A 15,132-nucleotide genomic window follows, 5' to 3' on the forward strand; every position below is an offset into this window, starting at 1 on the left:
CAAATCGCAAAATTGACTAGGAATTGATCAGTCTTTCTTATCAACCTTCTTTGTGGCACAAAATAACTTCGACGCGATAGAAGAAGAGGTGAGAACTCGTAAACTTACTCGAATAATGACTGGTGTGTATGCCTGGTTTTCATGCACCAAGATTCGGTTTTAGTGGTGGAAGATGGGAATAGAAGAGTAAAAGCGCAGGGTGGATAGAAGACGTGAGTTTACAAAATTTAGAGAGTTGGGGAGGTTGGGGAGTTGAAGAGTTGAAAGGGAATGAACAGAGGAAGTCGAGGTGAACTAATCAAGTCACTTGGGCATTCACTCCTTCCATAACCCTACCTAGGTAGAAAGCTCTCTTTTCTTCTTTACAACTGCTAGATATACTAAAAGCTCGATTGTAATATTCGTGAACTTTGCTACTACATTTACATATTTGATGAGATACAAATCGCGCGAGAGCATCCTCAGCAGGGTCTATGGTCTTGTCTCTTTCTTTTGTGCATGGATATGATAATATCAATTATGAATGTCTGTCCCTATCTTCCAATTGATTTTTGTTCCTTCCTCCTGCTATCCTACTTATTATACCTTCGGGGCTTAAATCTTTGTTTTTAGATCTGTCGACAAGTCGTTTCGAAGGTCTTTCGGGAGGTCTTCTCAACGGGTCTTTCAACGGGCATAATCATATATCACCAACCGGTATGTGATATGTTGTACTGACTGTGTCAAAGAAAGGCTTTCTGAAGAGCAAGAGGGCGCCTACCGTGGCCGAAGATCTTGATAGTGATCTTGAAAGTGTGATGAGCTTTTCACCCTTAAAATGTCAGATGAATTAAATAGGAAAGACGAACTATCTTCACTTGTTTGCTTTTGCTTTTACACCTTGTAACCTTGTAGAAAAAGACCTTTCTACCGTTTAGCTAAATTGTATAGTATATTTTTGGCTTGTGGTTTTCTATCTCCTACAATGTTCACTCCGATTAACTCCCAAGGTTTAGGAGTTCTATGACAAATAAAAAACATCCGTATCCATTCGTTCTATCTAACTATATAGGTAGTTTAGTTCCAAGACGGATCTTTTGACAGGGCTTGGTTTGTAAATAGCAGCAAGGTCAAGAATCCTACCCATGTTAGCCATGTGGAATGTCGCCAATCTGAGGCTATTGTAGTCTAGATTTATACAGCCTTCCTATCAACGAATACTATTTATAGAAGACCATAAGGAAACAAAAAGTATAACATCTGCAGGTATAAGAAAAACCAGAAAACTATGAATTTTGAGCAACATAGAGTTGGTTGGTAAAGATTACTTCAATCCCCATTTTGAGCCCAACAACATTTTCCCTCTTTCAACCCTCTCGAAATTCCCCGGGCAGCACGAAAATCCGCAAATATGTTGTCCATACTCCGAAAAGCCCGATTAAAGGACAAAGAAATGCGAATATTGATGCTGTATGGATCATATCCAGCTTTTCGGATGAGAAACTAATGATTGCAGGGGTCTTGATAACGCTGGTAAGACGACTATTGTCAAGCGAATCATGAACGAAGACATCACGACGGTCAGCCCAACTCTAGGCTTCATCATCAAAACAATTGACTTTATGGGGTAAGTTGCTATCGCAATATATAATCGCTCTTTGCTAACTTGGTCTCAGATACAAACTCAACATCTGTGAGCCCAAACTGTGCGGGTTTATAACTTCATACTGACAGCCTCAGGGGATGTCGGCGGGCAAAAAACACTCCGATCTTATTGGAAAAACTATTTTGAAAAAACTGATACTTTAGTCTGGGTTGTCGACGCCACAGATCGGCTTCGCGTGGATGACTGCCGACATGAGCTTTCGGGTCTGCTTCTGGAAGAGGTGCGGATGAGGTCCCCACCCTGGCATCGCAAATCTTGACGCAAACTGACCAATTTCAACCAGCGACTTATGGGCGCCAGTCTGTTAGTATTTTTGAATAAAACAGATGTGGAACATTGCATGAGTGAACAGGAAGTTCGAGAGGTATGTATAGAGTTGTTTTCCCTTGGGGACTCGGTGTGGCCCTTTGCTGAACATGAATGATTTTTATAGCGTCTTGACTTGGATTCAATCAAAACCCACAAATGGACTATTCTTCCATGCAGTGCAATGACAGGCACAAATCTCAATGAAGGTTTGGAATGGGTGGTACAAGATGCTAAAGACCGACTCTTCCTCTACTAAGAAATCTCTATCTAAGGGAATTTTGGCAAAATAGGGCTACTTCTCATTCGATATCCAATATATTGTATTAACGAGCTTAATGATATCTTTTGCATCCAATTCAACTGCCTTGGTCATGATGGCCGAACACCTAAGCTACCTAGGTAGAAACAAGGCGTTCACACTCCGGTAGAAGACGAGAAATCCTGGAGTCTCACCCGTTATATTTAACTCATGTGTACTCCGCAGCCAAGTCAGATTTAAATTTCGTTTCTGAAAATCACCTATGCCGTGCATCCCATGTATACTCTTTATAATCCTTGTTATACATTCTAAAGGAACTGTAGTGGTTCAACAAACGTCTGTAAAATTGTATGGGAACCGGCCTACCTAAATCCGATAGGCTAGAATATATTGAATGAACCATAATATTATCCAAACCAGTAAGAACAAACCTTCTCTTAGTGTACTCTGCATAGGGTATATATAATATTGTAGGTATACCTTTAAGTGATGTTATTTAAAGACTTTGCCACGTAGGAACCTTGCCGATCTATTTTATTTTACGTCCAGAGTTCAGAGTTCAGAGTTCACCCTATCTAACGTATCGGACGTAAGGTACAAATGATATATCATTTTCTAGCACATACTATTCAAGAATTAATAGTGCGATATTCAAGCATTTACTCCATACAATATTGTATATTGAGATTATACCCCTGAATGTAAATCAAAACATACACCGGAAACGTGAACCAAAGAGAGAAAAAAGAAGGGAACAATATGGAACGCGGCGAAACTGCGGGGCGTAAACAAACACCACTTTGGTTTCAGGTCCATTTGGGTTTGGTCTAACTATAATGCATCTAGCCATAGATTAACTATGTAGGGAAAAAAAAGTACCGAAATAGAGTAGAATGAAGTTATAAAGATTTTCGTAAAAAAAAAAAAGAAAAGAAATAAAGTGTGCGTAGAAATATGGCTTGTGATCATCGTGTCCCGATTTAATTTAAACAGGGCGGAGAACACCTCAGCCCTCAAGACTTCCACTTTGCAACTCCCCGTTTTCACTTAGGTGTGTTTTGTACACATCACACGGGAATATGACGGTCCCCAATGAGAGTTCTGAAGATGTCAATGACTTTCTTCAGCGCATTCGGGAACTTGGCGAGCGCCGCGACAAGGAAGATGACGAGCGCACCAAGAAATTAGAAGAAGAGATCCTACAGGGCCGCAAGGAAAGACAAGCCCGAAGAGCCGGTACACCCCTCTCCCCCTCAAGTGTCGCAGTTTGTGTAGTCTTGGCTTTTTCCGCAACTTGAAGACTAATGTGCTGATATCTGAGTGACTCTAAACAGAGCGAGCACGTTCGATAGCCCTCACTGACGACTCATCTACACTGAATATTGCGCGAATGAGCGCTTCCTCCATCAGCCCGGGGTCTATCAACCCTCCGGAACACCTCGAGCCAACACCGCATACAGAACCCGAGTCCCCGAGAGGCGCGAATTTGAGCGAAGATACGGAATCTGTGACAAACAACAGGCGTGGATCAGTCCAGGAGCCCACGATAGGGGTTTCCCCAACGCAGGTTTCTCCAACACAGATACGGCCTCCTCTGTCCCGTAGCCGCGCGGGAACTCTGTCATGGCAGCAACGTCCAACCTCGCGGGATTTCGGCTCCATGTCCCCCGGCTCAACATCCCCCACTCGTTCCCCAACTCGCGCCAGCCATCTGAGAAACCATTCCACGGCCTCGGACGATAGACCTCGCTCGCAATATGGGTTTCCACGACTGTCGAAGGATCTTACAGGGGCTTCTCTATCACCAGAACGAGGGGTGGACTCGGCAAATCCGGAAAAAGAAGAACGGTCGGATAACCGGGCAGAGTTGGAGGTGGGGCATCAATTGCCGGAGGTGAGCGACAAATCGAGTGCTACACTAGATAAACCTGAGGTTGTAGATGGGAGACCATCGTCGCCTCCGAGGACCGCTTCTCGAGACAGCAACATGAGCCATCGCTTCTCTGTATCCTCTGTTTCGACCACTGGGCTGGGTTCGCCGGTGCATTTGTCAGAGGCTCAGAAGCTGGAGCCTCCGCAGGCTGATTCCTCCATTGAAGAACCTGCGCTGTCTCCAACCCAACGGCGCATGTCACCAGAGCGAGCTCGGTCCACATCACCAACAAAGGGAATGGGAGGCTTCGTTCAAAGTGCAATGATGAGAAGGTCAGATAGTGTGTCAAAAAGGTGGAGTGCGCAGATTCCGCAAGGGCTAAGCCGGTCGAATTCCATAATTTCGAACCGCAGCAGTGTGGCGGGTCCAAGTATGAGTGAAATGGGCCCTCCAACTCTTTCCCGTCCTGGAAGAGACTCTTCAGCTCTCCCACCACGCCCCAACTCCAGCCACAGCGACGCACCCACAGAAACAACTGAACGACCAACAACACCTTCTGGACCCGCTATCCTCGATAGAGACAGTGTGCGCGCCGAAGGTAGTCCGAACAGATCGTTCCGACCAAGTCACTCACGGTCTGCAAGTTCGGTCACCGCAGATGGTGGAGACACGCAGTCGAGCCCGTTCGTCTCGAAAACAATGGATCCCCGACGTTGGAGCCCGAGCAAGGCAACTTGGCTGGAAAGTGCCCTCAATCGGCCAGAGCTACCACGTCAAACCACCAGGCCTCCATCGCAGCCTAACTGGGCCCGAGATCGTCAATCGCGGGGAAGTGTCGATATGGGACGTGTCAACAGTTTCAAAGAGGTGACTCCTGTTGGTCTGATGCGAACTCCCCCACCGGGACTTCTCAAAAAGCCTGGCGTTTCTGGTCCGTCACTCCCTGCGAGCCCCGATAAAGAAATCGCACCAGAGTCTCCGTTGGGGTTCCCTCTCAAGAAGACCAGTATTTCTGGCCCTTCGGTCTCTGGAAGCCCTGATGGAAAATTCAACGAGGCGACTCCTGCGTCTCCGTTAGGATTCCCTTTGAAGAGGCCTAGCATATCTGGTCCCTCTGTTTCTGCAAGCCCGGATAATAAATTCGAAGAGTCTGTCCCTGAGTCTCCTGCCGAATTCCCTTTCAAGAAGTCGAGTCTCTCCCGAACCTCTACGTCCGATTCTCTGTCAGACTTCCCATTCAAGAGACCAAGCTCCTCCGGAGCTTCATTATCTGGAAGTCCCAAAGCCAAACCCAGGGAGACCATGCCTGATCCTTCATCGCGCATTTCCTGGAAAAATTCCAGCATCTCGAGTGACTCGATTCCCGCAAGTCCCGGAAGCATATCGAAGGATATTGTTCCGAACTCTCCGTCAGTTCTCGGCGGTTCCAACGCGGGACAAACAGATGAGGATACACCAGCTACCCCATCACACATTGAGGATACCCTTAGGGCCCTATCTGGTGGTCAGCCGCCGGAAGAACACAAAGCTGATACTCCCGTTGGAGTGGAAAGTGAATCTCGAGAGCAGCAAGCGCCCACGGAGCCCGAAGTAACCGTTGAGCCCGAAGCGACACCTACCCGCAGAGACCCTCCCCAGTCTCTGGTCAGCCCTAAACCAAATTTCTCTATATCTCCCTCATCGCGGGTCATCTCACCGAGAGTCATCTCACCCAAGCCAAACCCAACCCAATCTCCTGTCCTCGATTTCCGGGCGAAACTCAAAAAACGCGAAGTCGTCAAGGACAACGGAGGCGAACAAGAACCAGAGTTCAAGAACGTGTTTGGCCGGCTCAAGAAGACGGAAACTCGCAACTATGTTGCTCCCGACGATCTCAAGGGTAATATTCTGCGGGGTAAAGCTGCCTTGAATGCCACCGGCGGCCCGAAGAAGACCGAGCGCGTCGACGAGTTCAGAAAAAGTCTCGTCCAGCGGAAAGATGAAATGAAGGCAGGCGGAGGCTCGATCAGGCGCAACACTGCAGGCGAGAAGGATGCACCGGAGCCCGCTCAATTCGTACCAGAAGCAATTGCGAAGCGGCAGAACATGAACAGGACCAACAGCATAAAGCAAAATCCTGTGGATGAGCCCATATCACCCACCAAGAGTGTTGGCTCACGGGCATCCCAGGACATCAAGCCCTTCTCCCCAACTTCGTCCTTCAAGGAGATAGGCTCCTCGCGAACTTCTCAGGAACAAGAGCCTTTGTCACCATTCCCTACAGATGATGAGCCTGGTGAGCCAGTCTGGCCCTTAAAGAACCCCAGTGCCCCTGCTCCACGACTGTCTCAAACTCTGCAGCCATTGTCGCCATCGCCTGCCGCTGAGCCCGTTGAGAAGGATGAGGTGGAGCTGGCCCAGGTGACGAGTGACTACCAGAACACTCCCGAGCTGATTTCTTCTGCCCAAGAGGAGTCCCGTGAAGTCGCGGAACCCGTTGAGCCCTTCACAGAAATGAAACAGGAGCCCTCTATCGCCAAAACCCGTCCACTCCGTAAAATGCCCCAGGCGCCCGTTACAGATGCCACCGAGAGCCCAGTCCAAGCTGCGAAAAACAAGTTGGCAGGCCGAATCAACCCTGCATTGGCAGGCTTGCTTTCTCGCGGCCCACCCGCCCCCCAAACACCGACAAGGGAACTACCGACCGCAGTCTCTAAGCAAAACAACTCTGGCCCATCCGCGCCCCTCGAACATACCACAAAAGGCCGCGCTAGAGGCCCTAAGAGACGTCCTCCCCAGGCGGCTACTCTCTCGACTCCATCCGTTCAGGAGGATACTAAGGAGGTTGGTGCTATTTCACACTCTGAAGCCACCCCATCCCAGACTCCTGTATTCCCTCTTGAGTCTTCGGACGACAATTCGGATCACCTCTCGCAGCTTGATGAAGATTCTGTTCCTGACACCGATATTCTTCGTGCAGAGAGCCCAGTAGCCGAACTACTACCCGCCGAGAAATACTCTCCCGAGCAACTTCCTGCCGAGCAGCTCCCCATCGAACAGTCTCTCGCCGAGCAATTCCATTTCGAACAAGATCCCATCGAACAGCCTTTCACCGAGCAGCTCCCTGTCAAACAGTCTCTCACTGAACAATTCAGTTTCGAACAAGATCCCAACGAACAGTTCTCCACTGTGCAACTCCCTGTTGAGCAGCTCGACATTGAACAAGCTCCCACAATCGACCAGTTCCCCATCGAGCGGCCTCTCGCCAAGCAAATTTCCGTCACGCAATTGGATATTGAACAACCCTTCGTCGAGCAGCCTTCGATTGAACACCCTGTCGCCGAGGAACTTCCCGCTGAGCCACTCGATATCAAGCATTTCCCCATTGAGCAGCCTTCAGTTGAGCCACCTCTCGCTGAGCGACTCCCAAATGAGCAATGTGATATCGAACAACTCCCTGTTGCGCAGCCGCATATTCAACAACCCCTCGCGGACCAACTCTCTGTCGAGCAACCTTCAACCGAGCAGCCTCTCGCTGAGGAACTTCATATTGAGCAGCCTTCGATTGAGTCACTTCCCGTCGAGCAGCTGCTCGCCGAGCAACTTCCTGTCGAAAAATTTCCTGTCGAGGAACTCGACATCGAACAACCTCTTGCCGAGCAAGTTCTGGAAGTGAACGCTCCTCCCCCAGTCCCCCGCAAAAGTGAGCCTTCCAGCAGTGGATTCCCACAGCCACTCCAAACTCGTTCCCTCACACCGGATTCCGACACATTTCCCTCCCATAACCCAGAGGCCATACAACGCGATCCTGTAAGCCCTGAAGAACCGGTTCCATCAAGCGGGCCACCTGTACCATCGAAGTCCAGTTCTCCCATATCTATGTCTCCCTCAACACCGAAGTCGAGATGGGCCCAACAAAATCGATATGCGTCGCCATCGCCTTCGCCTCTCCGAACAAATTACAATGAGAACCGAATGGATTCGCCCGTCAGTCAGCGCAGCGTTCCCGGTGTAAAAGTCAAATCATCTCGGGAATCTCTCACACAGCCCATGAGCCATCCCTCTCCGCCAGTGCCTCCCAAAGACAACGATATCACGCTCCAAAAGCCAGTTGACCCGCGTCGACTTTCACGAAAGATGTCGGCCCCATCATTGGTTGCGCAAGCTGGCGAGGCTAAAGAGGTTATTGCGGGCTTTTTCAAGACGTTCCCGAACCCCTCAAAGAGGATGGACATCGACCCTCAGACCATGTTGATGAACAAACAAGACGACTCGAAGATTCGGACTGTGAAGTGTGACATCTGGGAACTCACCGGTGATGGCAGGCGTCAGGAACTTCCCTCTCACCAGCAGTACATTCTATACCAAGGAAGCATGTATATCTGCGTACACGCATACGAGAGTGGACGAAGCACTACTTCCGAGGTATACCTCTGGTGTGGAGATGATGTTCCTGATACTTCGGTGGACAGCGAGCAAGCGTACGCACGCAAGGTTTCCCGCGAGAATAGCTCCAAGTTGCAGGTTATTCGACAAGGTAAGGAACCCACACGATTCATCCAAGCCCTTGGTGGCATCATGATCACTCGTCGTGGATCCAGCTCCCGCCACAACTCATCGGCTCTCTACATGCTCTGTGGTCGCAAGCACCTGGGCCAGATGACCTTCGACGAGGTGGATTATTCACTGCGTAATCTGTGCTCCGGCTTCCCATATGTCATCTCTGCGCCCTTCGGGAAGCTTTACCTCTGGAAAGGCAAAGGCAGCGGCCCCGAAGAAACTGGTGCCGCTCGACTAATTGGCATGGACTTGGGCCTAACAGGCGAATTCGAAGAAATCGCCGAAGGCGAAGAACCAGAAGATTTCTTTGACGTATTCGCAGGGCCCAAGGAGGCCGCGCCACACATGTGTCAAGACTACTGGAAACTCAGGCCGAGATATAACCACTTCCGCTCTCGGCTCCTCCGCGTCGACCACGAGCTTGGCCAGCCCACTCGGTTCTGGAATCTCCGCCGTCCCGGCTCCGGCTCGCCGGTCGTCAAGCCAAACGATTGTGTCCAGGAGATCGAGCCATTCTGCTACCGCGACCTCACTGAGAAGGACGTCTACGTCTTGGATACATTCTTCGAGATATACGTGTAAGTGCCACCACTCTCTATCCCATTTATCTCCAACTCAACACTAATTCCCATAGGATTATCGGCGAGCAAACATCACAGAAGTCCGCTGACTTCGCTTCGGCCGTGGTCTTCGCACACGAGTACGGTATCATGGCTACTTCACTTCAGGATCGGCCGTTCATTCCTAAAAGTTATGTCGCACTAGGGGGTGTCCCCGATCGCTGCCAGAGCGCGTTCCGCAAATGGAACCCGCGCAATCATCATGCGCCCTTCGTGTTTCCTCTAGATGTTGTTCTCGAGGCGCTTCGATCTCCTGGGGAGAATGAGTGATTTGCATTTGTGTTTTTATCTGTTTGATTATGTGCATATTTCGGTCTATGCAGTTTGTACAGGGAATATTTTGGGGCGGGTCTTTCTATTTCCATAGAGCAACGGGAGCGTGGGACTGTAGATAGGCGAATTCGCATTTGCGGTGTATTTAGTCATTTTTATTGGCATTTTCTGTGTATCAAGATGAGTTATCTACTCCGTACATGCATATCATATCCATGGTGTAGTAGGCAAGGGATGGTTGAAGCGGAAAACGGAGATTAAACAGAATCAATCAATCGGGAACACAAAAAAGCTGAATCGGGTTGTGTCGCCATCGATTTGTCCCCGTCTTGTTTTCCCTCCACTTCCCATAGAATATGAAGATGCTTTGATTGTACATTCAAATCATTAATGGATCCTTTAATCGTCCATGAGCTCGCAAAGCTCGACCCTGCGGTACCGTTCCGCTCATCGTCCGACCACCTCCATCACACATGGGCCAAGACTTTCTTTTCCCGCCCGGAGTTGTACATTCGTCCACAAACAATCCCAGAGATCCAGCAACTGGTCACCCTCGCCCGGCGTTGTCGTCGACGACTGGTAACAGTTGGCAGCGGCCACTCTCCCTCCGACATCACTTGCACCTCGTCCTGGCTCGTCAACCTCGACAACTTCAATCGCATTCTCAATGTCGACCCGAACACCGGTTCCGTAACCGTCGAAGCAGGAATTCGATTGAGAGACCTGGGCAGTCAGCTGGAACAACATGGATTGACGCTCCCGAACCTCGGCAGTATCGATAGTCAGTCCATTGCCGGCGTCATCGCTACAGGAACACATGGCTCTTCCCTCCGACACGGCCTGCTATCCGAATGTATTGAATCGCTGGGCCTCGTTCTCGCCAATGGCCAGCTCGTCCGCTGCAGCCCAACCAATAATCCCGATCTCTTCCGCGCCGGTCTGGTCTCCCTCGGAGCCCTCGGAATCGTCGTCGAAGTCACATTCAAGGCAACGCAGTCATTCAATATCGCCTGGCGCCAGGAACGGTATACGCTCGGTCGCGTTCTGAGCGAATGGTCGACCGGTCTGTGGACTGCGCATGAGTTCGTCCGCGTCTGGTGGCTGCCATATGAGCAGGGCGCTATCGTCTGGCGGGCTGATAAAACAGACCTGCCCCTGCGCGCTCCTCCCAAAAACTTCTACGGCGACTCTCTCGGCTACCACATCTACCACAACCTCCTCGCACTGTCATCATACGTTCCACGCATCCTACCGTGGGTAGAATGGTTCGTCTTCGGCATGCAATATGGGTTCCGCGCCGGGTCAACCGTCACCGAAGCCGTCGAGCCGGCGCGTACCGGCCTGTTGATGAACTGCCTGTACTCACAGTTCGTCAACGAGTGGGCGCTTCCCCTCGAGAAAGGCCCCGAGGCCATCAGCCGGCTTTCCGCATGGCTAAACGGCGACTCGAAGACTGGCATCCCCTTCTCATCCAAGGGACTGTGGGTCCACTGTCCCGTGGAGGTGCGTGTGTCTGACACTTCGCTAAACAAGAACCCCCGCCCGTTTCTCGACCCAACCTGCCCTGACGGCCCAACGCTCTACCTCAACGCAACGCTCTACCGTCCCTACCTCCGCGACCCCCCTTGCAAACGACGATACTATGAAGCCTTCGAATGGCTGATGCGGGACATGGGCGCCAAACCGCACTGGGCAAAGAACTTCAACGCATTGGGCTCCTACGAGTTGGCGGGCGCTTACAAGGACGACATGGACTCGTGGATGAAAATCCGCGACGAAGTCGACCCGGACGGCATGTTTCTGGGCGAATGGCACCGCCGCAATCTACCCCTGGCTGTAGAATCCCAGCTTCCCCTCCTAGAGCGCGAACAGGCCCGTCGTAGGCTGGGGACTAGTGGCGTCGGCGATGGCGTCGAATGGGTAGGCGATCGCCGATGGCACGCTCAACCCCAGCACCCCTCTCCTTCGCTGAACGTGAACGTGAAGACGGCTTACGCATTACCGCCAGACGACTCGCCTAGTCCGCCTGGTACGACTGCTAGTGAGGAGAGCTTTGATTTGCTGGCCCGGGGTGAAGCGAGCATCTTGCTCCCCGATGGGCGAGAGTAAGAAATCAATCAGTCAGGCCCCAATGGAAGCAAACATCGGGTTGCGGTCCTAATTTCCCCTGGGGGCTTTGGCGTCAGCTGATCTGGTTGTGCACTGTGCTGGTGCTGACTGGTTCGCTCGAATGGAGCTCAGTCTTACTTTGTGAAAAGGGGACGAACTTTATTGGGTCTATGCAGCTAAATTGTTCATATCATTTCGCCTTTTTTTTCTTTCTCCTTGGTCATTTACTTCGGATTGGTAGAATCTGACAGGATCTGACAGGAATTTCAAAGGTATGAAATCGAAGAGGGGTTGGCTAAAACGGTTAGATCTCATCCCACGTTCCTGCTATTGTTTTGTGCCTTTTCCCCTATATTTGCTTTTTTTTCCTTTTCCCATTCAGTTTCCTGCCATGGCAAGACTATGACCTGGTGGTCTCTGGGAAATTGGCAATTTTAGAAAGTCACAAGTGTGATTGTGTCGGTGAACTAGTGGACTCTGTCTGCATGTTAGACGCAGGTGCTCATCATTGATTCTTTCCATAGGGCGAGTTTTGCTTTTTTGCTTATTCTTTTTCCCTTTGAAGCAGATATGCATCTATGAGTCAATAGTGGTATTTGTACATTGACCTTGTTTTTTTTTAGAAAGCATTTGGGGCTCCTATTCTAAGATCGGGGAGAAAGTGAGAGTGTGTGGTATTGTGTCTCTACGTTGTATGTCTCTTGTCCCATGTTCCCTGTCTTGTCTCCCCTTCAGCTGAGCTGGGAGACCTAAGAGATGCTAGAAGCCCTAAGCATCGGCATTGTACAGTCATAGATTATTCAGACATTGGATGCAGTGGCCAACACAAACAAAAAATACAAACACTATCCTCGGAGTAGGATTGATCTACGAAGTACCCTCAGAAAGATTAAAAGAAACATGGGAAATCAAATGAGAAGGGTGTCGCAAACGTCCAGAATGACGGTGCAATACAATACAATTATCTGCATTGTACAGGTGATCGAGGAATAGTGTAGAGAGATCTCTGTTCAGATTAGGGCTGCTTCTTCCCGGGATATGAGGCGCAGTGTTTGTGAGAATGCAGGCAGTACCGGGGTGTAGAGAGAAGAGGGGAGAAGGAAAATGTAGTATTGGTAAGACGCTCTTAGCCCCGCTTCTACATTCTCTGTATGTCTAGTTGTTGGGAACGTTATATCCAGTCCTAGTACGCTATTCCGTACTCTCTGCCGTATCCAAGTAAGACCTAACCCCCAAAGGTAGTAATTTTGATGAAGCTCTCTCTATTTCGCTTTTTTTCCCATTTCACCTCGATCGAACACCTGACAGTCACTCAGAACCCGATTTGCTTTCCGGGATTTTCCTCTGTAGCATATCACATTGTACCACGTTTGTACGGCGGTGCAAGGATTGTCCACCACACTTTGACTTATGTAGGTATTGCTTTACCTATTCAGCTTTCTTTGTTTCTTTTTTGGGAGGGGATTCCTGTTTTTTTCCCATTTTCCCTTTTGTCAGTATTTTACCAACATTCGAAGAGCATTGACCATTGAATCCATGCTTCCAAAAGCACGCGCTCATGAGTGCAGATAGACCGGGGGCCTGATTGGTGAAGTATACAAAGTCCGACACAATCACCCTCAATAATACTATCCTTGGAATTCACTTTTCTCCACACACGTGTTGGAAACACTGTAAGTCAGCAAATATGCAAACAGGCAGCTATGCCCATAGGCAGATATGCACATATATGGACAGATGTATGACAAAGAAAAGTCAAACGGATTGACCCTGCTTTCCTGCCCAAGGATGACTCTGCCGATTTCACGGCTCGGACCGTGTTGATTATCCCTTTGTACTTGGCCGAAGCTATTCCCCGAGATCCTTGAATTACTGGAATATTAATTGAATTATAACACAATAGTCTGACCGTTCTCCCACGTCACTGCTCTCAGGTCTCTATACTATCTTTATATGCGCGGGGATGTCTCCAATATCAACTTTCATTATCTACCACCCCACCTGCTCGATTCCTTTCTTTTTTTTCCTCCTCTCTTCTTTGTTTTCTATTGAATCATTGCTAGATATTTTATTTCTACTCTATCCTTATTGATCCTTTCTGCATTGCGATCTCTCCCTTGCTTGGTGTGGTTTTCAATATGATACAATCCATGTCGTGGCAGCCAAAGCTTCGCCCCAAGGGCTTCCCGCATATCATGGATGACTTCGCCGCTGTGGCTTCACTATCTGAGTTGGAGCATCGTGCTCGTACCGAGGACAAGCGCGACCATCGAGTCTTCCGGGTCAAACGTAAGCATGTTCTCAAGGCTTGTGATCGTTGTCGCGTGAAGAAAACCAAGGTAATGTCGAGAGATGGCACGATAGGGGCAGTATACTAACCTTCGATATTTAGTGCGATGGGAAACAGCCTTGCAATCGATGCTCAGTATACAACCACCCATGTCTCTTCCGCGAGAGAAAAGCAACCCAGACAAAGGTCTACTCAAGAGGGTGAGAATACATAGTTTGCATATACTCGACTAAACACTAATAGAAGTCGACATAGCTTCGTTGAAATGCTCGAATCCCACCACTCGCTAGTTGTGAAAGCCCTCCAAAAGCTCTACAAATTCTGCATCAACAACGAAGGCTTTCCAGGCGATCCCCTCGCCGAAGCCCCAGACGGCCACCCTCTAACACACGCGATCCTCGACCGGCTAGGACTAATCAAGCAAGCCGAAGAGACCGCCGACGAGCCAGACGAAGACTCCGAGGATCTGCGATACCTGCGCCTCCTCTCCACCTCAACAGAATGCAGTGTCACCGCCGAGCCCTCCCCAGAACCACGAACGCCAGAAGAACGCTCCCCAACGATCCCGCGGCATCAAATCCAAATCCCACCCCCGGTGTCCGTCCCGCCTCGCTCAAGTAGCACAGCAAACTGGCAGTGGGATCTCCAGCCCGTCCAGACAAGCTACAGCTATCCCGACGCGGGATATCAGAATCTCATGGCTCTGCAGCGCGGTTCCATGAGTGCCCCTGATATGGCGGATATCCCACCCCATGTGGATTTATCGGGCTCTGCAGGTTTACCGCATCACGAACAGTCTTTCCAGTATGGGGTTGGATGCTGCGAGCAGACGCAGGATGTCAAGCCTGCTATTTCGAGACTGCCGCCTGGGCTCATGGAACATCCGGGCATGACGGGGATGTCTGCGGAGATGATGGGTGAATTCCAGTTCCAGGGAAATGATGGTGCTTTCTATCCTCCGTTTACGCCTGGCTGGACGTTTCCTTCTGGGTAGTTGTGGGTGCGGGTTGGCTTTGATGGGTTTGACACGATACGATATACACGTTGGGGCACTTAGTCTGGCATAGGCTGTTGAGCAGCTTTCTTTTTTCACTTCTTATTTATATTTTTCTTTGCTTTTTCTTTCTCGTCGAGATTTATGAGTTACGACATTTTCCTCTTTGAGCTTCCTGTCCTTTCTTCTATACCCCTTCACATTTGGATCTGGATTCGGGT

At 49.8% G+C, this 15,132-nt stretch overlaps 4 protein-coding genes across 4 annotated transcripts; all 4 read left to right on the forward strand.

Moving 5' to 3' along the window:
- Positions 1–1,390: 1,390 nt before the first annotated feature.
- N7529_005053 (ADP-ribosylation factor-like protein 2) lies at positions 1,391–2,210 on the forward strand (the record flags this gene model as incomplete). The annotated part of the gene is made up of 6 exons (XM_057240580.1): positions 1,391–1,449; positions 1,496–1,606; positions 1,656–1,672; positions 1,720–1,865; positions 1,929–2,009; positions 2,079–2,210. The coding sequence occupies 6 exons, from the start codon at positions 1,391–1,393 to the stop codon at positions 2,208–2,210; spliced, it is 546 nt and encodes a 181-aa protein (XP_057099875.1).
- Positions 2,211–3,292: 1,082 nt separating this feature from the next.
- Positions 3,293–9,515, forward strand: N7529_005054 (putative gelsolin repeat protein; the record flags this gene model as incomplete). The annotated part of the gene is made up of 3 exons (XM_057240581.1): positions 3,293–3,449; positions 3,548–9,203; positions 9,260–9,515. 3 exons carry the CDS (start codon positions 3,293–3,295, stop codon positions 9,513–9,515), a joined length of 6,069 nt encoding a protein of 2,022 aa, XP_057099876.1.
- Positions 9,516–9,908: 393 nt separating this feature from the next.
- Positions 9,909–11,627, forward strand: N7529_005055 (D-arabinono-1,4-lactone oxidase; the record flags this gene model as incomplete). Its single annotated transcript, XM_057240582.1, has 1 exon — positions 9,909–11,627. The coding sequence occupies one exon, from the start codon at positions 9,909–9,911 to the stop codon at positions 11,625–11,627; it is 1,719 nt and encodes a 572-aa protein (XP_057099877.1).
- A 2,150-nt stretch (positions 11,628–13,777) lies between these two features.
- N7529_005056 (Zn(II)2Cys6 transcription factor domain-containing protein) lies at positions 13,778–14,911 on the forward strand (the record flags this gene model as incomplete). The annotated part of the gene is made up of 3 exons (XM_057240583.1): positions 13,778–13,966; positions 14,020–14,117; positions 14,161–14,911. 3 exons carry the CDS (start codon positions 13,778–13,780, stop codon positions 14,909–14,911), a joined length of 1,038 nt encoding a protein of 345 aa, XP_057099878.1.
- Positions 14,912–15,132: the final 221 nt, after the last annotated feature.

The sequence above is a fragment of the Penicillium soppii genome, assembly GCF_028829465.1.
Source record: "Penicillium soppii strain IBT 18220 chromosome Unknown utg000004l, whole genome shotgun sequence".
NCBI lineage: Eukaryota > Fungi > Ascomycota > Eurotiomycetes > Eurotiales > Aspergillaceae > Penicillium > Penicillium soppii.